This window comes from Argopecten irradians, chromosome 1 (genome assembly GCF_041381155.1).
Source record: "Argopecten irradians isolate NY chromosome 1, Ai_NY, whole genome shotgun sequence".
Lineage (NCBI taxonomy): Eukaryota > Metazoa > Mollusca > Bivalvia > Pectinida > Pectinidae > Argopecten > Argopecten irradians.
Genome location: NC_091134.1, coordinates 32,498,563 through 32,525,947, shown reverse-complemented (window position 1 = coordinate 32,525,947; position 27,385 = coordinate 32,498,563). Strand labels below are relative to the sequence as shown.

At 34.5% G+C, this 27,385-nt stretch overlaps 1 protein-coding gene across 2 annotated transcripts; it reads left to right on the top strand.

Moving 5' to 3' along the window:
- The first annotated feature begins 2,738 nt into the window (after positions 1-2,738).
- LOC138324507 (exportin-4-like) lies at positions 2,739-26,155 on the top strand. Of its 2 annotated transcripts, XM_069269569.1 has the most exons (26): positions 2,739-2,817; positions 5,475-5,580; positions 5,754-5,895; positions 6,980-7,124; positions 7,558-7,674; positions 8,092-8,245; positions 8,437-8,549; positions 9,089-9,246; positions 9,352-9,526; positions 9,727-9,903; positions 10,175-10,314; positions 10,525-10,667; positions 13,294-13,474; positions 13,917-14,076; positions 14,807-14,854; positions 16,810-16,979; positions 17,397-17,568; positions 18,108-18,312; positions 18,520-18,608; positions 19,089-19,155; positions 19,449-19,565; positions 20,021-20,118; positions 20,948-21,078; positions 21,349-21,466; positions 21,680-21,772; positions 22,072-26,155. In XM_069269569.1, the coding sequence occupies exons 1-26, from the start codon at positions 2,767-2,769 to the stop codon at positions 22,267-22,269; spliced, it is 3,468 nt and encodes a 1,155-aa protein (XP_069125670.1). In that variant the 5' UTR covers positions 2,739-2,766; the 3' UTR covers positions 22,270-26,155. The 2 variants fall into 2 exon arrangements, with proteins under 2 accessions (XP_069125670.1, XP_069125675.1); XM_069269574.1 differs by lacking the exon at positions 14,807-14,854.
- Positions 26,156-27,385: the final 1,230 nt, after the last annotated feature.

The following is a 27,385-nucleotide window of genomic DNA, read 5'->3' as shown; positions in this document are numbered from 1 at the left end:
GTTAGCACCTAGGTCTCTGAAGATTCCGTGAATTCTAGTTCAGTATTTACCTACTTTTGTTGTGAAGCTAATGCCGTTGTTCGAGAAATGTATTGTTATAAATTGGCGATACGTCTACCTCAGATGACGTGAGAAGGGAAAAGTTTTCAGTAATGACTTGCTCCAAATTCCATGCCGATGGAGTATTGACAGTACTTAGATCAGCTGAGGAATCCCGTAAGAAACTACAATGTAGATATATGCGCCAAATCTCCGATGGAATTCCGTTTATATAGTTTATTAGGTAAAAATGTAATCACCGAACTTGAAATTATGGAACGTAAAAGAAAAACTGAAATGACAAAATCTAAATACACGCAAGTATATTTTCTTTCCGCCGCTGTTAAATGGTCTTTTTTCTTTATAAAATAAGGGACGATTTAGTATTTTTCTTTCGTTACAAAAGTTACTTACTTTACACCATTACCACCATTGAAAAGTTTGAGTTTCTAATTGTACTTCAAGATAGAAATATTATAAAAAAATAATTAATTGCATCCCGAAAGACTGTAAATGGAATAAAGAGCTGATTGCGCATGTACCAAAAGCAATATGAATTAACTTCTTTTTTATAATTAGACATTATATACACGATTAAACACCAATTATTCTTCAAATAATGAATGTCTATGCTCTGTCGGGTGTGGATGATCTTTAATATTATGTAAATCTTTATTGACAAACTATAGGAATACCACTGATATCCTGAAAATTTGAAGAAAAAAAAGTGATTTTGGTTCAAGCTTAACGAACATCTATGAAAATTAGAACAATTCGATTTCAAGTAGGCATTTTTTCATCTTTGTTAATGAATTTTTTTCTTTCTTATATTTGCAGGCGAGTAATAATATCGTGTTAAATTCATCTGAATAGACGAACCGACTTCAGTTAAAATAATTGTGATAATTTTTGGGTTATTTAGATTTTTATATCCTCTTTGCAAGTCTGTGAACAAAATCGGACTATATTTAAACATCCCCTCAAATAACTAAAATTAGTGAAATACGGTTTTCAACCTTCAATGAAGTATGCTTAATTAAAAAAAGGGATTATTGTCAACACAATGGAATTAGATTAAACGTAATCAAGATAGTGTATACGTCCTTTCCAAATATGCGTAACAAACTAAAAAATATTTTACCAGATATAATTAATCTGTTATCTCAAATAAGTTGTTTTTAGGTCCACAGGAAGATAGCAAGTTTCCACTTGAAATAAACTGGACTGAATTGATTCGTAGTTCTCCTTTCGTTTGTAAAGCGACGACATTCAATGAAATACCAAATTTTAAAATTGTGTATTCTTGGTAATAAATCGGTATAACTACTAGGTACTAGATACAATTAACCTATTATCTTAAATAAGTTGTTTTAGGTCACAGAAGATAGTGAGTTTCTACTTAAAATAAACTTAACTTAATTTATTCATAGTTCTCATTTCGTTTGCAAAGCGACGACATCAAAGAAAATATTTTCTTGGTAATTAATCGATATATCCACTAGGTACTAGATATAATTAACATATTATCTAAAATTTGTTTTTTTGTTCATAGAAGATTGTAAGTTTCTATATAAAATAGACTGAACTTAATTTATACATAGTTCTCCTTTCGTTTACACAGCGACGACATTAAATGAAACAACAAATAAATATTCTAATTTTCCTCATTTTACCTATAGTATCGTTCGTATAAATAATAGTAATACGGAGCTGATGATTTTTGTTCATAACATAAAAAATATTCTTGATTTTTTTTCTATTCTGGTATTCACTTTTCCCCAATTCATGGATGTCTAATTCAACCAACTATTATATTGTTTTATATACGAAGGACACATCCGTCACTGAAAATTGATGGACACACAACATTCTGTCGGATTTAGCATGCTATATTGTATCATCTTATGAAGTTCTGTCATACTATATATGTTCAGCCATCAAATTGTACCAGTATATACCAAAGAGCTGATAAAATTGTTTTGAAATTAATACAAACTCATCATGAGATATACACACAATTGAAAAATGAAAGTTATCACGGACACGTGCATATTATCAGAGACATCTAAATCTTTTATTTGTTTTATACGAATAACAGCATGTACGATAAACATTTGGTAACCAATTACTAAAAATAATCAAGATAATGGTAATTCACGGCATATTTTTAAATTTTCAGTTGATTTAAACCACACTTTTGACTATGTGACATTTGTTCTCGTAATTCGAAGGAGAGAAAAAAATATTTTGATATCAAGATGGAGTTATTTGTGTTCTCGAACAGAAAATATTTGTTAATGCATCCTCGTCTTTGTGCATGTATTGTCATTACATCATAACATATTTTTTCAGTTAATTGTATAAAAAATGCATTATAAGAAAATTGCGATTGATGTTTGGGTATTTTTTTTTTTTACATAAATGGTTCCATCCGTGTGTTATTCTTCGTATCGCCAGCTGAACCGAAAAGCAGATAACGTTAAGTCAATAGGAGTAACTTCCCTTGTATGCGAATTGAAAGTAAATATTTCAGTAAAAAAATAATGATACAAATTTCTTGCAAATATCGCTTTGTTTTTAAATACTGTAAATGTTTTCTTATGAATAATTATTGCGGACATGATATGCAATTTTTTTTTTATGTCGATAATTCAACATTTCATTTCGTTTCGAATTTTTCTGAAGTCTTGTAAAATTGAGTATTTCCGGTTCCGGTCGTGAAAGAAAATGGAGGACCGAATCGTTCAAGAGTTGGAACAAGTAACACAAATAGTGTTGGTGGGTTTCTTCTGTTTGATTTTACGTTTAATTTAATTGAACGTCTGAATATAACATTTCATCTGACAGATTGTTTCTTTCTGTCTCACATACTTGCCGTTTTCTGGTCACCAAAAGCTCTTCGTGAACACAAGTATCAGACTAAGAACACTCCTTAGGTTTCCATGCTGATCTTATGATCATGGTTTGGGAATCTACCGCAATTCTCTTCTTCTGTTTGATCTAAGGGGACTTAAGTAAAGACAAGCCATCATGATTAAGCTTGTATTTGCTTGAATTTCTATTTGAAATTTTGAAATAAATCAATATTCATTTTTTTTATTTATAGGCGTAGTTAATAGTTAAAATACAAAGAATAAATAACAGAAGTTTCTCATAATTTTTGGAAAAAAATCAACGTAAAACATCACTGTAAATGGCTTCAAATGAATAAAAACAGTAAATACATGGTATGCTGATTTATTTTAAGGTAGTAAGTTCATTATGGTGGATGCATGTACAGGGACTTGGCACAAATTTCGAACCATCAGTGTACATTATGTATACTGTTGTAAAACCTTGTGCAATGCCACACATGAAACTACACCGTCACTGATAATAAATCTATACTCACCACATGATAAACATACATCAGTCATACAAAGTCATAGTCAATATATATATATCATATATGTCAATACAAAGTATGTAAAACACATTTAAACTGTCTGGTGCTGGTTTCAAGACAGGCGAGATTCATCAATTACCTATCGAGGTATCCCAAATTCCCGTGGCGTTCTGATAATTGAGACAACTCAACCAAACCCTGTTTCTTTACAATATAATACTGTATATATATTACAGTATCACGGGTATGAATTTTGCGGTCAAGAACAGACATATATTTTTAATCTAAGATTTTTTTTGATATGTGTTAAATGGGCTCTATATATCAGTGACACATATCTTTATTTAAAGAAAATAATTCATCTTTCCAATGAGTGTTTGATGAAAAAATTTGGCTAAGTATTAACCCAAGTTATGGTCTGATGAACCAGGAAATATATATAAAACAAAGCATGACAATTTATTGACTCGTACGTGCCCTATCCGGGCCTCAAACTCACGATCTATGGCACCCAATTGCCTAGCCAGACATAGCTGTGCCTTCTACCACTGCGCCACATCCACGTCCCCAAAAACGGATATTTCTACGAAGAAGTGATTGTCGGTTCGATATGCTAACATGATCACTGTGGAAATTGTTAAATTAAATCTTTGGATCAACAACACATAGTGAATATGATACATTGTGTTAAGTAAATATTAGATATCAAAGAAACACAATTTAACAAAGCATGACAATTTATTGACTCGTGCCCTATCCGGGCCTCGAACTCACAATCTACGGCACCCAATTGCCTAGCACGACATAGCTGCGTCTTCTACCACTGCGCCACAACCACGTCCCCAAAAAAGGACGTTTCTATGCATGACGAAGTGATAGTCGGTTTGATATGCTGACTTGATCACTGTGGAAATTGTCAAATTAAATCTTTGGATCAAAAGGGGATGTGGATGTGGCACAGTGGTAGAAGGGGCATGTATGTTTGGCTAGGCGATTGGGTGCTGTAGACTGTGAGTTCGAGTCTGATTGTCATGCTTTGTTAAATTGTGTTTCTTTGATATGTAAAACTAGGCTAGATAGACATTTCCTTGTCCGCTATAAATGTCCTATCATCTCAAATGGGTACCTTAATTACCAAGCTGAAATCACATAATCTACACTTGTGGTGGTACACAGTACCTATAACTGTACATGTGTTCACACACAATCTCCTGAGGTGTTATGTCCCGTACTTTGCAGAAACTCCATTTAAACATCACAGTGCTCATTTTATTAAATCAGAACCACCCGCAATGTTCTTTGGTAATTTCCAATGGGAAGGTTGATAATATTCCTTAAAAAAAACCCATCTTACATAAGTTAACTGTTCAAAGTATTGATCTTCTTAATCACATTTTGGAAACTGGCGGTGGCATATTTGCATACATTTCCTTGGTGATTCTTGGTAATAGTAAAGATGAGGTGCCTAAATATGAAATTACATAATGTATGCAAATGTGCATGGTTTGATTTAATGACCTATTGACAGCCAGGATTACTTGAGGAAAGGATTAGAAGGAAGAGAATAGCCTGAGTTCACAAAGAAAAACTATCTTCTAGCAGTCAATACCTGGCGACTGCCCCACATGGGATTCAAACTTGGGACCCAGTGGTGGAGGCTGATTTTTGTGGTAATATGTCGGAATACCCCAACCGCTGTACTAACGCAGACTCATGCAAATATGCCACTGGCAAGATAGTTACATGATTGATTACATGTATGTGGTATTTTTTGTTATTATAGTCATGGAGTCAAAAGACTCCTAAAAAGAGAAACATTCTAATTATTAATTAGGTCCAGTCCCCATAAACACATTTCCAAACCAATTTGTTTTACAGTAACAAGAATACAGGCCACAAAGGGAGTATATGTTACACTAAGTATATCTGTTCAAAACTTTGGCAGTCCATTAAAAGTCATTATAGCCATATACAAAAGTATAAATAACATATAAAATAATAGTGTGTGTTGTCATGAAATTAATTTTTCTTTAATTCTTTTGTATTACAGGCCCCTCCTAACATTGTGACATCAGACGCACGCCATGCTGCTGAAAATGTCATTCTGGAGTTCAGGAAGACGAAGATGCCATATAAATTATGTAGATACATCCTGGGTAGGTAATTTTGTATGTGTAAGCTATGACTTTGACTATCTTGATATATTTTGCACACAGGACTTGAAGATACTTCAAATGTCAATTGCTATAATAATAAACAGGTAAAGTTTTATTTTGGCATTAATATTATCTCATTTGCTGAATAATTTTAATTTTGTATCTTTAAACAGAAAACAGCAAGTGTGACTATGTGCTTTTCCAAGCGGCCACGACAATAAAGGAGGGTGTCATCAGAGAGTGGTCTTTACTTAGCTCGGAGGATGTGGAATCCTTACGCTCATTCTTATTACGTTTCATCACCCAGAATATCACGTTAGTACCAAATAATTACAATACATGTAGTTGTTATATTACAGTCATGTATTACAGATTTTAGAAAGCATTAATATTTTAAAATGATACCTTTTATTAATTTGCTCTATTTAATGCAAAAGTTCCACATTTAAATCAAGAAGACCAGTCTTTAAATAGCAGTTTCTTACAATAAAAAATTATCACGATATCGTAGATCAGTGATCACTTACAGATGTAAAGAAAAAATGTTCAGAGGTAAATCAATGGCAGAGGTAAGAGATATAGATCTCTGTAAAATAGACAAAGATTTGTATTCTTCTTTACATGTATCGATTTACTGGTTATTTGGTTTTTCAAATAGGATTATGTTTTGAAATTAGCTTGAAGAGAAAGTTATTTTGCGGGTATGTATTGAACTTAGCTTGAAGAGAAAGTTATTTTGTGGATATGTATTGAACTATCTTGAAGAGAAGGTTATTTTGTGGGTATGTATTGGACTATCTTGAAGAAAAGGTTACTTTGTGGGTATGTATTGAACTAGCTTGAAGAGAGAGTTATTTTGCGGGTAGTCGGTATGTATTGAACTATCTTGAAGAGATGGTTATGTTGTGGGTATGTATTGAACTACCTTGAAGAGAAGGTTATGTTGTGGGTATGTATTGAACTACCTTTAAGAGAAGGTTATTTTGTGAGTATGTATTGAATTAGCTTGAAGAGAAGGTTATGTTGTGGGTATGTATTGAACTACCTTGAAGAGAATGTTAATTTGTGGGTATGTATTGAAATAGCTTGAAGAGGTTATTTTGTGGGTATGTATTAAAATAGCTTGAAGAGGTTATTTTGTGGGTATGTATTGAATTAGCTTGAAGAGAAGGTTATTTTGTGGGTATGTATTGAACGTGCTTGAATAGAAGGTTATTTTGTGGGCATGTATTGAATTTGCCTGAAGAGAAGGTTATTTTGTAGGTATGTATTGAATGCTAAAGTTGCCTGAAGAGAAGGTTATTTTGAAGAGAGTTATTTTGTATATGAACTAAAGAAGTTTGAATAGTATGTAATTTTAGTTTGAATGAGTTCTATTTTTGTGATTCTATTTTATCAGGATACAGAGTTATGTTAGAGAACAGATCCTACAGACTGTGGCTGTCATACTGAAGCGTGGTACTCTGGAGGACCTGAAGGGCAACAGTAGAAACAGTCTCTTCCAGGATGTCACTCAACTCGTCAGTAGTGGCAACGTCACCATGGTAACTTCACTACATCAAACATTCAAATATTTGTCTGTGCTTTCTGTCATTTCTTACATGCAGATTACCGGTATTTTACATGATTTTAAACATCATCAAGGACTCTTCACAAAATTTCGAACTGAGTACCATGTGTTTCTTTGAGCCTTAAAGTTTTCCATGATGATTTATTAATTTTATGTATTTAAGCTTCATAAATATTTTGCTTACTGACATTGCTTACATGGGGTTGCTTTTCAGCTTCAAATTCTAAAACTTAAAGGCACATTCTAAAAACAAAATTATTTTCATGTGATACGAAGTAAGTCATGTTGTTTTGTTGCCTTTTTCTCTTAATTTTAAATATAGCAAACATTTTAAAATCAATCAAACATTAATTAATTTTAAAATTTTAAAATAATTAACCGATTAATTTTTTTACACATTATTACAGCAACTGGTAGCATGCTCCATGCTGACAGCATTACTGAATGAATACTCCAGCTCCAGCAGGACGAGCAGCGTAGGATTTACCTGGGAGTTTCACACTCGCTGTAAGCGTGCATTCGAGGTAATATATATTGATTAATTTAAAATAACTGTCATTAAAAATTTTACTTTTTCCCAACTTTTTGTTCAGTCCTCTAAAATGATGAATTACATTTTAAAACACATAAAGAATTACCAGTTATTACAGTGTACATTATAATTATGATAGATATATTTGTAAAAGTTTTAATATTTTTGTTTATCTTTCATCTGTTACTAACAAATTGGGTTTGCATTTATTTTAACGTTATTAGTCTTAGTGTTGATTATGTTAAAAAAAAAGGTCCCAATCACTATAAGTGAAAGTCATAGCAGAATGAGCAATCCGAGAATAAATTTGAAACTAGCAACTTTTCATGATTTAGTTCTATTCTATGTTTGCTGATATTTTTCAACAATTTTAGTTGTACAAAGGACCTCCCTTTATGTAATGTTGTAGGAGTCTGACCTAAAGAGGGTGTTACTGTTTGCTCTACAAGTACTGAATGAGTTAGAAAAGCAGCCGAGTCCACTGCCACGAGAAGCCATGGCTGTACTCAACAGGATGTTATCTATCTCCGAACAAGTTCTTTGCTGGGAGTTTGTACCAAAAGGTAAGTACCAAAAGTATTACCAAAACATCAGTAAGGAATATTAGAAGAACATAGAACTTTCTAGAAAGTCCTACTTTTGGAATATTAATTTATTTGTGTTTTCTACCCTTGAAGATTTGTAATGGTAGTAGTAAAGTTATTAAAAGAACATTATGCATTGTCTGTATTTTAATCATACCTTCTCTCCACAGCTGCTAGGAGACATGTTGGATCATTTGATATGAGCCAGAATATTCCACTAAAGCCAAATGAGAAGTGGAGAGACACACTTATGGATAAGACAGTGTTGATTCTGTTTTTTAAGGTAAATAATAAATGCCTTTCAAACATTTGTAGTGAAGTTTCTGTTGAATTCTATCTTAAAGACACTGTATAACTCTATGAACTTGTTAGGAACATTATCCAAAATATGCTTGTTTATGTTCAGTACTTAGAATATTGGAAATAAATTTGACTTTGTATTACATGCAATACGGTTCGGCTGTCAAGGATCATGTTATTTGAAGATCATATGTGGTGTGATATATAGACAGGATTGATAACATCTTAAAAATACTTACAAAATCACTTCTGAACTGATTGCTGTAAAAACCAAGGGATACTTACATCTGATAGCAACAGAACACTGACTGCAGTCTGTTTGACAAACCAAACAATAGGCAGATTCATGTAGGTTGTAAACCAGTGTGATATTTATGACGCTGTTCAAGTGAAATGTATCATTTGGTTCTGCTTAGAAATGGAAGTCCAAAGATATTTTGCTCCCATCTTTTGTTTCCATATAGATTTTGTTGTACTAGTACAGAAACGGTATAGTGTCATGTCCCTTGGTTATTTTTACAGATTCACAGAAAGGTGCGTCATAACTCGGAGATGGCCCATCATTCCATGCAGTGTCTAACACAGCTGGCCTCACTCAATGGAAACATATTTGCCGACGACAAAGCTCGGTGTGAATACCTGGCGACATTTATTGATGGATTTTTACAGCTTATATCAAGGTGTGTTGTGGTTACAGTTATCAATTTTCTGTAGAATTTTGTACTTTTCTGTAATTGTAATTAAGTTTTTGTTGATATGTGTGTAATTCTACTGTTTGTTTTCAGCATTGGCCTTCAGGACTATGAAAACCTTGGAGTTGCTAACATCTTCAAAAACCTGGTGATGCAGTTTCCAATGGCGTCTTTGTTTGCTCTGCCAGAGAAAATGTTTGAGCAGTTTATAGAGGAGCTGACAAGACTTAGCTGTACCATGGGCCAGGGCGCAGCTTTAGAAGAGGCAGTATGTATAGTTCTGTCAGCTTAACTTTTCATAATCATCCCTTGTAATCTCTCAATTTTTAACAGATAAAGAAGGGTGATTGGTACAAGTCTTTTAACTCATTTTAAATTATAAAATATTTTAAATATTTTTCGATTATTCTGCTTTAAAAAAAACATAAAATGTATGATGCATCTATTGAATTCTACTGTCTTTTGTAGTACCACAAAGACGACACAATTCACATGGAAGCCTATGAGAAAATGCTGGAAACATGGATGGAATTGATCACCAAAATGAAAGATGTCTCGCTCGACAAATTGAAGCCTCAGACTCAGCAGGTGTTTAATTCCTACATCCAGTGTCATATCAGTGCACCCGACGGTACCAGGACAAGGGTAGGTAACTCACCTTCAAAAACTGGACAACCCTGTTCATACTGAAGCTACAATGGTGTAACTATCCTCCTGAATATAAAAGGATACTCAGTCAGGTACCAGGCATATTTTAATTAGCATATTAGCAATAAGTCCCCACTCGACATTTAAGTAACATGTTAAAAGCCACACTCAAATATTTCTTTCAAATTACTGTGGAATTTATCTGTTTAAAAGAATTGATAGTTTATGGAAGAGCTTAGTACATCTTATCTGTGTTGATTGATTACAGGAAGGAGTAGATTTAGTGTCGGATGAAGATGAGATTGACAGTGTTGAGGAGGATGACAGAGAGAGGTTTGCTGACCAACTCTGTAGTATTGGAATATTTGGACGGATGGTACCAGGGCACAGTATTCCAAGTCTCTGCCGGTAAGGCTTCTTTTTTATGATAAATATTTTATGACCAAACAAAAAAACGGAACAAGCAGTTCATTAAATTTTTAATGGAGAGTATTGTCAGCTTTACTGTGTGATTCATGAAGCCTAATTCCATTATGTCCATTCAAAAAGAAATACCATTTGAGTATTCATGAAATCATTTCCATTTGATTTTGAATGTGTATTTGTATTGTGTCACAGGTTGCTAGAGGACCGAGTTGCTAGGTTGCATGGGCAACTACAGAGACTGCAGCATCAGCAGCAATCACACACACAGCCCCCTCCTATGGACCCTCACCTCACCATGTTGTATGAGGATATACACTGGATTATTTTAGTCACCAGTAAGTCTTTCCCCTACATACCCTCACTATGTTTCAGTCTCACACACAGCCCCCTTTTATGGACCCTCACCTCACCATGTTGTATGAGGATATACACTGGATTATTTTAGTCACCAGTAAGTCTTTCCCCTACATACCCTCACTATGTTTCAGTCTCACACACACAGCCCCCTTTTATGGACCCTCACTTCACCATGTTGTATGAAGATATTCACTGGATTGTTTCAGTCACCAGTAAGTCACTCCCCTATCTACCCTCACCATGTGTCACTCTCACATACACAGTTCCCTCCTAGTTGAGCAATTAACATGGGTTTTTGTAATCACCAGCTATTTTACCAATCATATTCACCCTCGTACACACTTTACATATTAAATATTTACTTATTTATCTCTGTTTTACAATCCTCACTCTCATTGCCTTTCAGTTGGCATAATCTCTTTTTGTTTCCAAGCATACCCACTTGGTTACATAGATTATTACAGCTTGTTGGATCTTTATACCCACTTGGTTACATAGATTATTACAGCTTGTTGGATCTTTATACCCACTTGGTTACATAGATTATTAGCTCACCTGGTCCGAAGGGCCGAGGTGAGCTTATGGGATATCGCAGCGTCCGGCATCTGGCGTCCGGCGTCCATCAACAATCGACTTCTTCCCCATAACCGCTGGTCGGATTTCAACAAAATTTGACTGGTAGCATCCTTATGGGCTACTAACTGAAAATTGTACAAATGATGGGGCTGATCCCCCGGGGGCCTGAGGGGCGGGGCCAAAAGGGGTCAATTTGGCTATTTCCATATAAACGACTTCTTCTCTGAAACCAAGCATGGGATAGCACCCATAATGCAATGGTAGCATCCTTATAGGGTGGGGATTCAAAATTGTACAAATGATGGGGCTGACCCCCCGGGGGCCTGAGGGGAGGGGTCAAATGGGGTCAATTTGGCTATTTCCATAAAACGACTTCTTCTTTGAAACTAAGCAAGAGATAGCACTCATAATGCAATGGTAGTATCGTTTTAGGGTGGGAATTAAAAATTGTGCAAATGACGGGGCTGACCCCGGGGGGGCCTGAGGGGCAGGGTCAAAAGGGGTCAATTTGGCTATTTCCATATAAACGACTTCTTCTCTGAAACCAAGCATGGTATAGCACCCATAATGCAATGGTAGCATCCTTATAGGGTGGGGATTCAAAATTGTACAAATGATGCAGCTGACCTCCCGGGGGCCTGAGGGGCGGGGTCAAAAGGGGCCAATTTGGCTATTTCCATATAAACGACTTCTTCTCTGAAACTAAGCATGGTATAGCACCCATAATACAATGGTAGCATCCTTATAGTGTGGGGATTCAAAATTGTGCAAATGAAAGGGCTGACCCCCCGGGGGCTTGAGGGGCGGGGTCAAAAGGGGTCAATTTGGCTATTTCCATATAAATGACTTCTCTGTAACTAAGCATGGTATAGCACCCATAATGCAATGGTAGCATCCTTATAGGGTGGGGATTCCAAATTGTGCAAATGATAGGGCTGACCCCCGGGGGCCTGAGGGGCGGGTCAAAAGTGGTCAATTTCCATATAAATGACTTTTTCTCTGCAACTTAACATGGGATTACGCTCATAATGCAATGGTTACATCCTTATAGGGTTTGGATTCAAAATTTTGCAAATGATTGGGCTGACCCCCTGGGGGCCTGAAGGGCGGGGTCAAAAGGGGTTAATTTAGCTATTTCCATATAAACGACTTCTTCTCTGCAACTAAGAATGGAAGAGCACTTATAATGCAATGGTAGCATCCTTATAGGGTTGGGATTTGAAATTGTACAAATGATAGGGCTGACCCCCGGGGCCTTAGACGGCAATAGATGCGAGGTCAAAAAGGTCAATTAGGCTACTACATGTACTTTCATATAAATTACTTTGTCTCTGAACCTATGTATTGGATAGCATATTTGTATGGTATTAATAGCATCATTGTATGGTTGTGATTCAAAATTAAACTTTGGGAGTCAATTTTGCTTATATTTCTAATTGTCAGAGTCTTGTGGTAATTACTAACAAAAAACCAGGTGAGCGATGCAGGCCCTCTGGGCCTCTTGTTACAGCTTGTTGGATCTTTATACCCACTTGGTTACATAGATTATTACAGTGTGTTGGATCTTTATACCCACTTGGTTACATAGATTATTACAGCTTGTTGGATCTTTATACCCACTTGGTTACATAGATTATTACAGCTTGTTGGATCTTTATACCCACTTGGTTACATAGATTATTACAGCTTGTTGGATCTTTATACCCACTTGGTTTCATAGATTATTACAGCTTGTTGGATCTGTATACACACTTGGTTACATAGATTATTACAGCTTGTTGGATCTTTATACCCACTTGGTTTCATAGATTATTACAGCTTGTTGGATCTTTATACCCATTTGGTTTCATAGATTATTACAGCTTGTTGGATCTTTATACCCACTTGGTTTCATAGATTATTACAGCTTGTTGGATCTTTATACCCACTTGGTTACATAGATTATTACTGCTTGTTGGATCTTTATACCCACTTGGTTTCATAGATTATTACAGCTTGTTGGATCTTTAAATGAATTTTTGTTTACAGCTTATGTATTAACGGAAGATTCAGAAGGCGAGACCCCAATGATCCCCTCGGACATAATGGAATATTCCATCAGTCAGTCCAAAACAGTAGATATTCCAACCACACTCAAGGTGCTGGCCTCCCCAGGGGAGAGGGCTGACAGCATTCCAGGGGCGGATCAAAGCACCGACTTTGTTGTCAGGTGAGATTTATTACACTGGAGCACAACACCATCATTGACTTGGTGTTTAGGTAGGTGTTTGTGTTGGGCATTTGTGATGGATACATCTTAGAAAGAATAATCTGTTTTTGAGGCATAGTAGATTAAGTAAACCAACTTATAAATTTTGCGATTTTCATTTCGAAACAAGTTCGAGTAGGTCAACATTCATGAATTTAAAATTTGAATGGAAATCCCTTTCAGTATGAATGGTGTAGATGTTAATTCACAGAGATTAACTTACGTGAATTTACATGAATTGTAAAATTCACAAAAGAAAATCACACACAAAAGAAAGTAGGTTTATAGTATTAAAAAAAATGTGACCAACCGTTGTCGAGTCATAAATTTGCTTTTCGAATCCATTCATATTTTGTAGAAGTATTTGTCAATTTTGTATGTTACATGCTTTTTTTCCTTGTAGGTTAATATCCTCAGTATTACGCCTGTGTGAGGTAGAGAAGCGAGCACTACAAGCTAAGATGGTTTCGTCACTTAGTCCGCAGGTCAGCTCCAGTGTCATGTGGTTTCTACGACGATGGTCACAATGCTATCTACTACCAGACGAGAACTATTACTCACAGGTATGTAAGTCTAGACTTCGAAAAAAATGTTCCCATTATAACCTAGACTACAGAGTGTTTTGGGGAGGGGTGAAAGAGGCTGAATGAATTAATATGGATAAGGGAGAGATGGAAAACTACATATTTATTTTTAAGATGCTCCGCCTCCAACAGAGCATTAACAATACTTATCATTTGAACAATAATTGTTCTTTACTCATGTATATTTGGTACATGTGCAATCAGTACTTCATTCCATATAGGGCATTGTGCCATGGACTTTTTTCGGGGCACAGTTAATTATTTTTTAAATATTTTTAAATAAAATAAGAAGCTCACACTTTTCAATGTCAGATTGTAATGGTGTAAAGTAAGTAACTTTTGTAACTGAAGAAAAGTACTGATTCATCTGCTCCTGTTTTTGATAGAGAAAAAATACTACCAGTATTTATCAGGGGTGGAGCATCCTTAAAGCTCATTGCCCTTGACTATAAAGGTTTTGGATAACAGTAGATTTGTCAAAAGTCCCATTTAACCTTAAATAGTTATGCAATAAACTAGATTAAAATTCAGCAAAATTGTTCCAAAACAAAATTAGCCTCAAAATCCTTAGTAGCTAAAGCAATGTAATGAAATTGGTCTTAAGATCCTCAGGAGCTAAAGCAGATCTACAGGGAAAGCAATCGAGTCTGAATTTCAAAGACGATAATAAAATAATGTTTATGAAATGTGTGTGACCTTTGACCTTCAGACCCCAAAGCTTTCATACACTGGTAAAGTGAATCCCTTGGGCCCGTGTGTAAGTACAGTTAGTTAGTGGGTCCAGCATGCAGACTGTTACATGTGCTGAAATTAAGGAGCTTAAAGAAACGGCCAAGGGGATTATTGCCATCACTGCTTTTTCAGTGTTCAAACATGATAAGCATGCACCAGTTTAATTTTAACAACCTTGTATTTAAATTCTCGTTACAGGCTGTAAAAATTGTTATACATTGTATTTGATTTATGCTGTTACATTAACATGTTATGAGAATGCTCATGTTATGTTTGTTTTTCTAATAAGCTGTATAACTAATTATTTTCACAGTTCTATTTTCGCTTCTTCATGGACCATAGTTGAGAATGTGGTCATGAAAATTTTGACCATAGAATTATATATGTATCCACTTATGGGCATGCATAATATTTTAATCATAATATAAGTAAAACTGTCTTTAACGAAAAATATAACATCTAATAAGACATGTGAAAATGATCATCTATACTTGATATATCGATTTATTTTTATTAACCCTGTTATGACATCACTTTGATAGTAGTGGTAATGCACTCAAAATATCAAAAATCTCTTTTGTATAATATGGTGATTATGCAAGATGCATGTTCTGAACTTCACTCTGTGATGCTAAGTGCATTATGCTGTGCAATAATACAGATATATTCAAGATTTTGAATATGTCGTGTAAAGCATGAGCAAAAAGAAAAACGCATGACAAGAATTGTAAATACATTTTGTAGTTTAAAGTGAATACATATTTTAAAAGTCTTTAGATAATGTCTTTTTTCCTGAAGAACCGTATTTGTGTGCTCTTTTGATAGACAAATCTTGCCTTATACTAGTTATTAGGTACATTTAAATAATTATGTTTCCTTATTTCTGTGTCACCTGCTACGCAAGGGCAACACATAGGTATCACTATGTTGGCATCGGCGTCGGTGTCAGCGTCGGTGTCTGGGAAAAGGTTTCCTTGCTATAACTGAATCCCAACAGAACTTTCAGTAGTTAATATGGTTAATGAGAGATTTATTATTACTTTACTATGTGGTAGCTAATTGTAAAGACTTCATACCGTACATGTGCATACATGTACATGCTTTTAAAGTGTCCTTGGTCCTCAATTATGTTGCATGTTCCAAATGTAATATATATTGTGCTCTGAGCCTATAATTCTCATGTTCCCGCTTCTACTTCTAAAATAAAACTTTACATGATTTGTAGCTTACAGCTTCTTGAAGCTCTTTCATCTATGAGATGGAAGATCTTCTGAGAATATTTTTCTTTTTAAAAGAGTGCAAATAGAGTTTGCCTCTGTAGTATTTAATTACTTACAACACCTAGCTATATGTTAGTGGGTGTTAACCTGAGGAATACACACTTCAGTAATGGAACCGTTTGTAGATAGCAGAAATATTTAGCCACCACATTCTGACAGAACAGTCTCAGTCTCTTCATATCGTTGAATGTAGAGGATGTTCTATTCCATGGGTGGGAGGGGGGTTAGGGTCAACTCTTTATCCCATCATAAGCAAGAATCATGTATTCTATTGTCACATGATATTCTGGATATATTCATATTAGGTACGTAGAATCTTGTATTGGGTTATATATGAAGTTTGAACTCATATTTGGTTAGAATGGGTTATCATTCTCTGCCCCTTGTGTCATCTGTATCAAGATTGGGGGGGGGGGCACTTTCGGGGATCACCTCGTCATATACCTTATCACTACTGAAAATTGGACATAGTTCTATGAAAATATGTGTGAATATCTTCTATATAAAAAACAAATCAGGTTGGATGATTTTATATTAGTGTCACTGTAAAATGGCAGATTATTAGACATCATGATATAAATTAGATGACAAAAAACTGATAGTTTTTCTGTATGTGGTCACTAACAAACTTTGTAAATAATATTTGTGATAACTCCCTATCCTATAATAATTAAAACACCAATTTATATCTGTGTATCAGGTGAGCCCAGCTATTTTATCAGCATTTGGACGGGACTCCGAAGGTGCTCAATGGACGGTGCAGTTTCTCCTTGAGAAAATCATCAGTAACTTATCGTGTTGGTTAGGGGAGGAGGGAGTGTTAGAAGATACTCTTTCTCTCCTAAACACGATGGTGGATAATAGAATCAGGTAGAGTCAAGACAAAATTCATATATTAGACATTATTTATAACCCTATCAAAGAAATGATATATAAAACATTATTTTTGTTGATTATTTCTGTGAAAACAATTTCTCATATGAAATAAGAAAGGGACGATTTAAGAAAACTCTCCCATTTTACTAAGGTTTGAGGCAAATTACTTTGCTGATGTTGTTACAGATCTGCCGTCAAATCTGTCTATGAAAACCACCCAAAGGATAAAGAAAAATGGCTTTTTTAGCCAAGTGGTCTTTATCCACAGGTCAAATTTATGTTTATATTGATCATTTAGTACTACTGAAAATTGGATTTATTAAGCTGGTGGTTGTTTTTTACGTTTTACAGAGCTAAGTTGTAGCTAAATCAATTAATACTGAATTTTACTCTTTAATAATGTTTAAACAGGGCTAATTATGTGTCAAAGTGCAATTTATTGTGGACACTAGCCAAGCAGGAGGCTGAGCACAAACCCCCACTAAGTCTGCTGCCGTTTTCCTGTAAGAGGATGCTACTTCGGTCCCTTGTACAGGCAGGATCAGGGGTAGAAGACAGCTGGAAGGACCAGTACTGGGCTTGTGTAAGTTATTATCTCATATGATTTATCTCCCCTTTTTTACTACATCAGTTATCTCCCCTTTCAAATATTTAAATGGTCTCCTTTTATATTGAAATCCAGCAACTTTCTAACAACCATATCCACTGTCGACTCTTATTAACATGAAGTTATCTCCCATGTTGTATCAGTTATCTCCCCTAATATCAAACAGCCCCCATCTGTTATCTATTCGTACATAGGTATTGAATCTGCCTTAACAATATTATTGAAGTTTTCTCCCCTTTTCAAATTTATTTGTTAGTTTCTTTTGATATTACTTACATAGAACAAATATACCCATCTTCTGTTTTACTCTTTCAAACATTTCTGGTATCTATAAACCCGCTCCAAATATAAGGGATGTTACACAGTTTGTATGATATACAGACAAGCCAAAAAGGATGAGATATCGCCAGTATTCACAATTGAACCTTGTGAAGAGTTTTATTAGGACCAAAAACACTTTGAACTACTGTAAGTAGTGTGGGGGTTGAAGTTTAATGACTTAAACTGTTTCCTAGGTTCTGACATCAATACACACAAGATTTTATGAGACAGTCTGCCATGAACACTTTGTCAAGTTATCCTACGTAGCTGATATGAAGGAGAGAATCATAGACCTCCTGGAGTGTTTGTGTGGGATCGCCCAGGGCACACGCATCGACAACATGGAGCGCATCTTCAACTTCTTCCATCCACTAATGGCAGACTCTGTCAAACTTTTAGGTAAACATTAAATTAAAAAAAAAAAAACAATTTGTCATGATAATTTATAATTATACTGCTTGTAATCTTTGCTCACTTCTTTAAACAGATGCAGTAATATGAAACAAGCTAATATTAAAATTTTCATTCATAAAAAAATAATTTTCTTATTCTATGTCAAAATCGGGAATTTGTTTAGTCAATGGAATGATGTTTTTTTGTTGACAGATGTGTACCATGGATATGAGGATGTTGTACAGCTTGTGATCAAGTTTTTTTCCGAGGCAGTGCAAGCAATGCTATGTTATCTAGGAGAGGTAAGATAAGTAAGGATGTCATATAACCAGGTTTATGGTCACTTTATACTGAATACCTGTATCATAACTGGGCAAGATACTCAATTACTTTACATGTTACTGCCTGTATGGGATGTGATAGTTATTAAGGTTTATATAGGATGATATTTTGTAATAGTCCTCCAACAATCAAAATAAAACTGAAGCTGGTACTGATTAGTCTGTTTTATTCACTATTGCAAATGGTGGTATCTAATTCTAAAAAAAATTTGAATAAAATGATATTCAAAACAAGAATGACACTCTTGATAAAGATATGAATTAACATATTGTTCTCGCCTCGGATCAATCTAAGAGATATTTATATGTGTATTTGGCAAATAAATTATATTTTGTGTTCAGGACTGCACCTAGTGCTGGTACTTGATAGATGGATAGATCTTGCTAGATGTATTGAACATCTCAAAATGTTTATCTTTTAATAATTTTTTTAATTTTCAGAGAGATTCCAAGAAAATGTATGAACTTTGTCTCTCGCTGACGGAAACTTATTCCAAGCACAATATCGGTAAGTTCATTTGTATTACATATTATTTATATATGCTCATCTGATAAATATTCACAATTGATTGAAACAATTGTATTGATGTGTTTCATTCGTAGACTTTATTTGCCACTACCAATTACCTTATTTTTCGTGAACTTGTGTTTTTGACCAACTGACATAAATGTACCATAGGTTGTGATAAGTGATTTTGTAATGTATCATTGGCTATGATTGGCTGGTTTACTTCAATTTGTAACATTGGATTTGATTGGCTGGTATGTTTTATAATTTTTTTGGATTGTGATTGGTTTTAGGTAAACGTATCATTGACGCCAGTGATGAGGAAGAGGATCGATACAATGACATCATGTTGGTGATGGAAATGCTAACAAACCTGTTATCTAAAGATTTTATTGACTTCAGTGACCCAGGTTATTAGTGTTTAATGCTTCATTTCCTTAAATAGATATTCTGTTTTCTTTCTCATTCAACTTTCTTTCCATTAAAAAAATACACATTATCATTTTCTTCGAAATATTTTCTTTTTGTTGATTGAATGTTGATAAATTGTACAACATATTTTTTTTTTTGTGTGCATCAAATGTTTCATGATGTTCTCTTAAAACAAGAAATTAGATTTTAATGTATGAACTGGATATTGTGTTTGAACCCACGTTTATACCTGGTATATTACTGATAAAATGTTTGCAGCAATGCCATTGTCCAGTGAATTGAACAAAATATCCCTGTAAAATAACTGACTGGATGGTATTTTATAACTTTTTGTCAGTAAACCTAACATAGAAAAGAATACCTTTATATATACCTTGAGATAGTGACCTACCTGTTATGAATTACAAGTGATATAATTATTTTTTTGATACAGATGAGGATGCTTTGCCAGGAGATAAAGTTGAAGCATCAGATGTAGCCTTATATGGCCTGAATACTGTGATACCGCTGATGAACGCCGACCTGCTCAAGGTGATCTTTCTCACCTGTACAACTTGTTAAAGATGCTCCACCGCTGACAAATGACATTTTTTCAATATCAAAAACACGAGCAGACGATTTAGTAGTTTTCTTCAGTTACAAAAGTTACTTACTTTACACCATTACCACCATTGAAAAGTTTGAGCTTCTGATTTCGCTTCAAGTTAAAGTTACAAAAATAATTAATTGCATCCCGAAAAAATTCCGTGGCACTATATCCTATATGGAATTAAGTACTGATTGCGCATGCACCAAAGGCAAAATAAATTATTTTATAATATTTTTTGTGTTAATTATACCTATATATACACGATTAAACACCATTTATTGTTCAAGTGATTAATATCATTTATGCTCTGTCGGCGGTGGAGCATCTTTAAAGATTACCTTTAGGCATACGTACTGTGCAGCATCTAGATTAACTTTTGGTTTTCTAAAGCTTGGCCTTTCGATTTTTGGATTAGAATGCTTTAAAATCTCTCCTTAAAAATGTCTTTTAGATTCATTCATATTTTTCTTCCGTTACTTTTCTTTATACCACACTTTAAATGTTCTCATTTTGCCACAATCAGTCTGTCTGAATTGATTTTGAACACATCATAATGAACTGCAGCAGTTGATATAAGTGCTGTGGTAATGACACAGAAATACCAGTAACAAAATTATATTTTGGATTCTTAGCACGCTAAAAAGTTGCAGTATCACAAAATTAAATCTAATTCAACTAAAATATGTATGTCTACAAAGTGTGATTTTATTAAAAATGTGGTTATTATTGATGATTTAAGATTTGTTCTCATGTCTTTGTTCTCTATTTCAGTACCCCACCCTGTGTTCTCAGTATTTCAAACTTGTGGCGTTCTTGGCGGAGTTACATCCTGAGAAGTTTGCCAGTATTCCTGAGGACATGTTCAAAAACCTTGTGGCATCCGTAGACTTGGGATTTTCATCGTATCCTTTGGTGATCATTATAGATTAATTATCTTTTGTTGAATTATTGTTTAAAATTGGTACCCCTGCAAATTGAATGCAATATCTTTTCATTGGTTCAATGCAGACCTGCTATAAAACCAACATAGATCAAAGGAATTTGAAGGCTCCAAATTAGTATTTATAAAATAACTGGGTATATGATATGAGTTAACTGATTTACATTGTTGTGATGTTTTATACTTATTAAGGTACGATTATCTTTTAATTATATTCCTGACTGTACACTAGCTATGGTTCGGACATCACCAAACTCAGTATAGAGATCGTCACAGAACTAGCTTCTTATGTGTATCAGGAGAATCAGATTGGCACAAAGATCCACTCCACACTTAGTCACTTCCTCAAGGTAGGTATATAGCCTGTATATTGGTGATTAATATACAGCAGATACAAGTTATACTTGCTGAAACTCTTTGTAGTCATGACTTACTCTATATTTTTGAAGTAACTGCATAAAAACAGTATTTTTTGTGGATTACAGAATAACTCATTTAAGATTTTAAGCAGATTTTATAAGGTTTTGACTATTTGTAACATCCAGTATTATCTTTACTTTCAGTCTGTTTTCAATATGCTGTTCCTAGAAACGTTTAACATGGACCTATTGGAGACAGCTAGTACTGGACTCTTCTGTCTGATCTGCTGTCACCAGGTATGTACTGCATTGTGTTTGTCAGTTTTTCGAGACCTCCTGGTTTGTTCAGTATTGAGCCTTCATCCTTAAAAGATTTTCGCTTTTAAAATGTAGCTTTACAATATCACATCAATCATGTTATGAATACGCTGTAAATTGAAATGGAATTTAATTGCAATTTTTGTAAAAAGTAATTAGATGACTTTGACATTAAAAACAATGTTTGCTTATAAATTGTGCAGACCTTTTAGAAATTTCTTGGCTCTAGTTTGTTTTATAATTTTAAAGCTAATGACAAGTTAATGTTTTTCCCATAGGAGCAGTACAGAGAGTTAGTGAACCAGCTTCTTCAGGCCCAAACGGATCCCACCTACAAACAGCGCCTCCTAGAGGCATTCAACAACCTCACCCCACCTACGCTCACCATGACCATCAATCGCCAGAGCAAAATCGCATTCATGCATAACTTTGATCAATTTCTCACCAATGTACGAGGATTTCTATGTGTGAAATAGTTCTGTCTGTGAAGGAATGTGATAAATATTATTTTTTCAATGCCACAACACATGCAGGATTTAAATGTATTATTTATAGAAATGATATCATATCATGTCAGAGGTGATAGCTTTAAGTAATGCTGAAATGTAACACTTTGTGTTAGTTATAGATATGCCACTGGCATATGCTGCAAGGGACACAACTGTTCTTTTCACAGATGATATGAGGGGAAACAACTCTGTTAGCAGATGCTGCAAAGTGACACAACTCAACTCAGTTAACATGTGCTGACAGAATTCAAATCCTTGAGTTCATGTCTCCTGTTAATCTTGTTGAAATATGAATGGAGCGAAATATTTGTAGTAGGTTTAGTGTGATTAAGTTAACTTTAGTGAGTTATTCATGTGCTGACCTCAGCTTTAGATGGTTGCAAGAATTTATAAATAAGAAGGATTTGTCAATGTCTCTTCACACTAAAAAACACCACGCGAGATGCCTATGAACCAGGAATAAAAACCATTTTTTTCAACAAATACTTGTCTTATCTAGGCAAAAGAAACACCAATGTAAAGCTTAATAAATTTCACAATGTCTATTTGTTGTTTTAAGGATGGAAGATTTAGAAGAAATGTCGTAAAAGAAATTTAAAAAAATACGACATCTCATGAAATGAAAGAAAAATCAGTTGTCACCCAATGTCACAGTCAATGCACAAACACAAAAGCGTTTAGAATGTGTTCCTCCGAGTGACAAATCCTTCTCACTTATAAATCTTTTGATGGTTGATATATTGAGCTCCATCACATGCATAGATCCCATCCTGGGCAAAAATGATATTATAGTGTCATACAGGATATGGGTAACACAGTTTAGTCACCCAACATGTGTTCAAAGTTGGTAAGATCAAAATACTCTACATTTTAGTTAATTTTTGTTTTATTTATGTGCCCTATTACTGATAGGATGTCCTAGTATGTTACCCAGTTGGTGTATACAGGATGAACTTAACAGAATTTTGCTCACCTACTCAAAAGAATTGATAGGTTACAAGATAGGGTATTAGGCTAGAAATTACAAAATGTGTTTTGTGGGAAAACAAATGTAATAGTTCTTTTTTTTAAAACCAATAAATGCTGTATGGTTGTCAAAGTTACAAAATGATACATCATAATGAGGATTGTCTTTCCTGATAGATCCATACATCTCATGGTAGTTTCCAGGGCTTTATCCTTGTGACTGTTCTAGTTCATGCCTAAAGTCTTTAGCGTAACAAGCAAGAGGCTTAGTATTGGATATGTAGCATACACCAGGACAACCAGGCAGAAGGTGAGTGATTTGGAAGTATTAGGCTTCTTAAGATGGAAGTAATCCTGTTGTCTGAGCTTGTCCTTGTTACACTGTGATTTAATCACTTGTACATATACCAGGTATTCCATCTTTACATAATACAGAGTAAGCTCCCTTGCGGGTAGGTAGTGATTGTTACGTCATTATTTTTTGAGCGCAATTTACATCATTTTTTCCAAAAGGTAACACGTTATGCTCACAAGTCACAATCAATACCTACCCGCAAGAGCAGATAACTCTGTAATATGCAAATACAGAATAGACTTGGTGGTGAAATTAATGAGATGGAAAGTAAATGATTTTATGAATAGTTCTAAGGAGAGTGTAAGTGGTGAGAAATCGGTTGAGAAAGCTGCTAATTGATGGCGACTGTTTGAGCTGCTGAGTGATAGGACTATTTGTGATAATTTTATTATTAGATATCATTATTTTGTTTTGTCAGAGTTGCTGATAATTTTATTATTAGATATCATCATTTTGTTTTGTCAGAGTTGTTAGGAGCAACAAGGATGTGTGTCAAGTTTTATTGTTGAGACACTTTAGTGTTCTTTTTATAATGCATCACTTGCCTGAGACAGTGTTGGTTGGGATGATATATATATGCAATATTTTATGCACAATATCGAATTCTCTTTTATACATCAGTGAACAGTTGTCTGTTCTTGGTACGAGCATGTGACCTGACATAACCCCTACACTGATGTACATTGTATTGAGGTTGATGACACAAAGTTTATTACCAAATCAAATTGTTGTTGTAATGGTGTTGTTGTGGTATTTTTAATAGGAATATGTAATAAGAAAGATAAATCACACATGTATTACAGAATACATATGTTGACTAATATTTCACAGAGCTAATATTTTCATTTACTCATAGCAGTTTTAATTATTGCATCGAAATTACAAGAATATTAATGTAAAGAATTATCTCCCCTTTAAAAGATTGTAACATAGTAGACATTTCTATTTATAGGTATAAGTGGGTTTTTTTCTAAACTTGTCTCTCCTTTTATTGCATTATCTCTCCTGTTACAGGAGGTTTCTCATTAATATTCATCAACAAATGCCTAAACTTTAATAGAATCATGTCCCTTTAATGATTTTTGCCTCTGAGTAACAATGATATGTAATGAATCATCTCCATGTAACTAAATGCATATCCAAGTTCAAATCAGAATTAGAACATGAAATTCAATGCATGTCCCTGCTTGCTTTTATGACATTCCATGTGTAAAATGTTGACCTCGCAGACAGGGGGTTTTGTAGCTTGTGCCAACACAGTTGTTTAGATGTTCTTCCAATTAGTGCAATATGACACAGATGATTGCCTGACCAGTATACTGTTATTTGTATATTGTAGAGTATTCTCCCTTGCAGCAGGTATCAATATTGCCGTTATTACATGGTGAACAAAAAGTTATTTTCTGTGAAAAAATCGTAATGTCACAATTCCTACCCTCAAGGACAGATAACTGTGTAATATGCAAATACAGAATGCACTTGATAAAACCTTATGTGTTGTCAGCGTTGTTATGTGTGGTTCTGGTTAGTACAACCTGTTATAATAAGCCCTTTGTCATGGATGCTCTCTCTACCAGTTGAATTATTGACTATATGTGTAATATTTGTTGGTCCTGTGCTATGTATATATATATTATGTTTTCATTGTGGCCCTGTGTCATGTATACTACCAAGGTATGATGTAATTGTGGCCCTGTGACATGTATACTACCAGTGTATTTTGTGATTGTAAAATCACTGTACATACAAGTTTAACCTGTCAAAGCCATCAAAGCGACCAAAAAGGAAATACTAAGTAGGTCTTTATACTCAGGTGGGGTTGTATAAAATTGGCCATTTGAGACCCTAAAATGGTCTTATTAAGCACTGGTCTTCATTATAGTAATTGTAGTGTACAAATGATGTGTACTGTTAGTGCTGCCTGTCATTTGAATACCATGACATATTTCCTGTTATCATATTCATCCCACATCACAGAGACGCTGGACATCGGTTCAACTGTATTTCAATCCATCCTAGTCTTTATTACACCATTTCAGTTGTATTGATTTTTGGGAAAAAGTTCACTTTTATTAGAAGTGTTGTGGTAAAGCCTATATGTGTTAAATGTCGCACATATTTATTTACTAGTAAACAAAGAGGTAATTGTTTACATATTTAGAGTTTGAGATCAAAACATCTGAAAATGTTCTTTAGCACTAGGATGGATAGACTGTAACTGACTTCCTGTTCCATGGTGATGAAGACGTCACTGAATGTTTAAATTAAGTTATTTGTTTAAATTCAGTTATTGCTTTAAATTCAGTTAAATTGAGTTCAGAATTCAAATGTTGTCCAGTGTAAACTTGTCACAGACTTGCTGATAAGCTTTACTTTGTATTTTTTACAGCCATGTGTTGTTTCCTGACACTTTCTGTAATGTTGCTACTTTCAGTTTATGTGCTGCCTAGTGGTACGTGTATATTTGTACATTGATTCAAAATGTATGCATAACTAATGTAATAAAATGCTCACCGCTTTCAAAACCAAAAACACTCTTCTGATTATCTTTTAGGCCAAAAAAATGACTGTTTAGGTTTACCCGACCAACCCTAATATTTTCCCCCACTTTTCTACGAAAAAAAAAATAAAAGTCGGGATATCGATCTTAGACTCCTGTTCCGGCCATTATTTTAGAGTGAAAGACTCTTAAAAAATCCTCCTGAACCTATTTTTTTTGCCAATGTAACTCTTAACAGGCATTTTATTTTTTTGGCCTTATGTGTAATAACAAAAATCTACAATCAGTAAATAACGTTTATAACGAACACACTAAAAACGAATTCATTGGTATAAACTATACTTTTTATTCCCTGTCAATGTTCTTGTAAGATATTTGTAATATATGTGCACAACGAAATATGCATATAATGAAGTGATTTCGTTGGTCTTGTCTACCGATTAATGTATAATGGAGTGATTTCGTTGGTCCTGTATACCGAACTATGTTTGATAAATTATTTCGTTGGTCCTGTATACCGAACTATGTATAATGGAGTGATTTCGTTGGTCCAGTATACCGAACTATGTATAATGAAGTGATTTCGTTGGTCCTGTATACCGAACTATGTATAATGGATTGCTTTCGTTGGTCCTGTACACCGAACTATGTATAATGGATTGATTTTGTTGGTCCTGTATACCGAACTATGTACAATGGAGTGATCTCGTTGGTCCTGTACACCGAACTATGTATAATGGAGTGATTTCGTTGGTCCTGTGTACCGAACTATGTATATAAGAAAGTGATTTCGTTGGTCCTGTACACCGAACTATGTATAATGGAGTGATCTCGTTGGTCCTGTATACCGAACTATGTATAATGGAGTGATTTCCCTTCCATTTAATAAGCAACCAATTAAAACGCTCGTATCATTGTTGTATGGTTGAAAAAATGGCAGCGCCCTATGAAACACGCGTGTTTTTTGCGACAGATTCAATTTACCAAAGATGTGAGTCATTTGTTTATTATTAAGTTTGAACACCAGTTTTTGTGTGTTATGCAGGAGTTCTGCAATGTCCAATTTTGTAACGAGATTAATTGTTTTATTTGTGAAACATAAACCATGCACGTACCTAAATGTTTGGAGAGCAACGTCTCCAAGACGTTCATTAAGCTGGTATAAAACATCTAATTGATTGAATAGACAGTAATATAACTTCGCTTGGAGTTGTTGTTGACAGGCATGACATGCCTGATGCCTCAATATACAAATGTAGGTC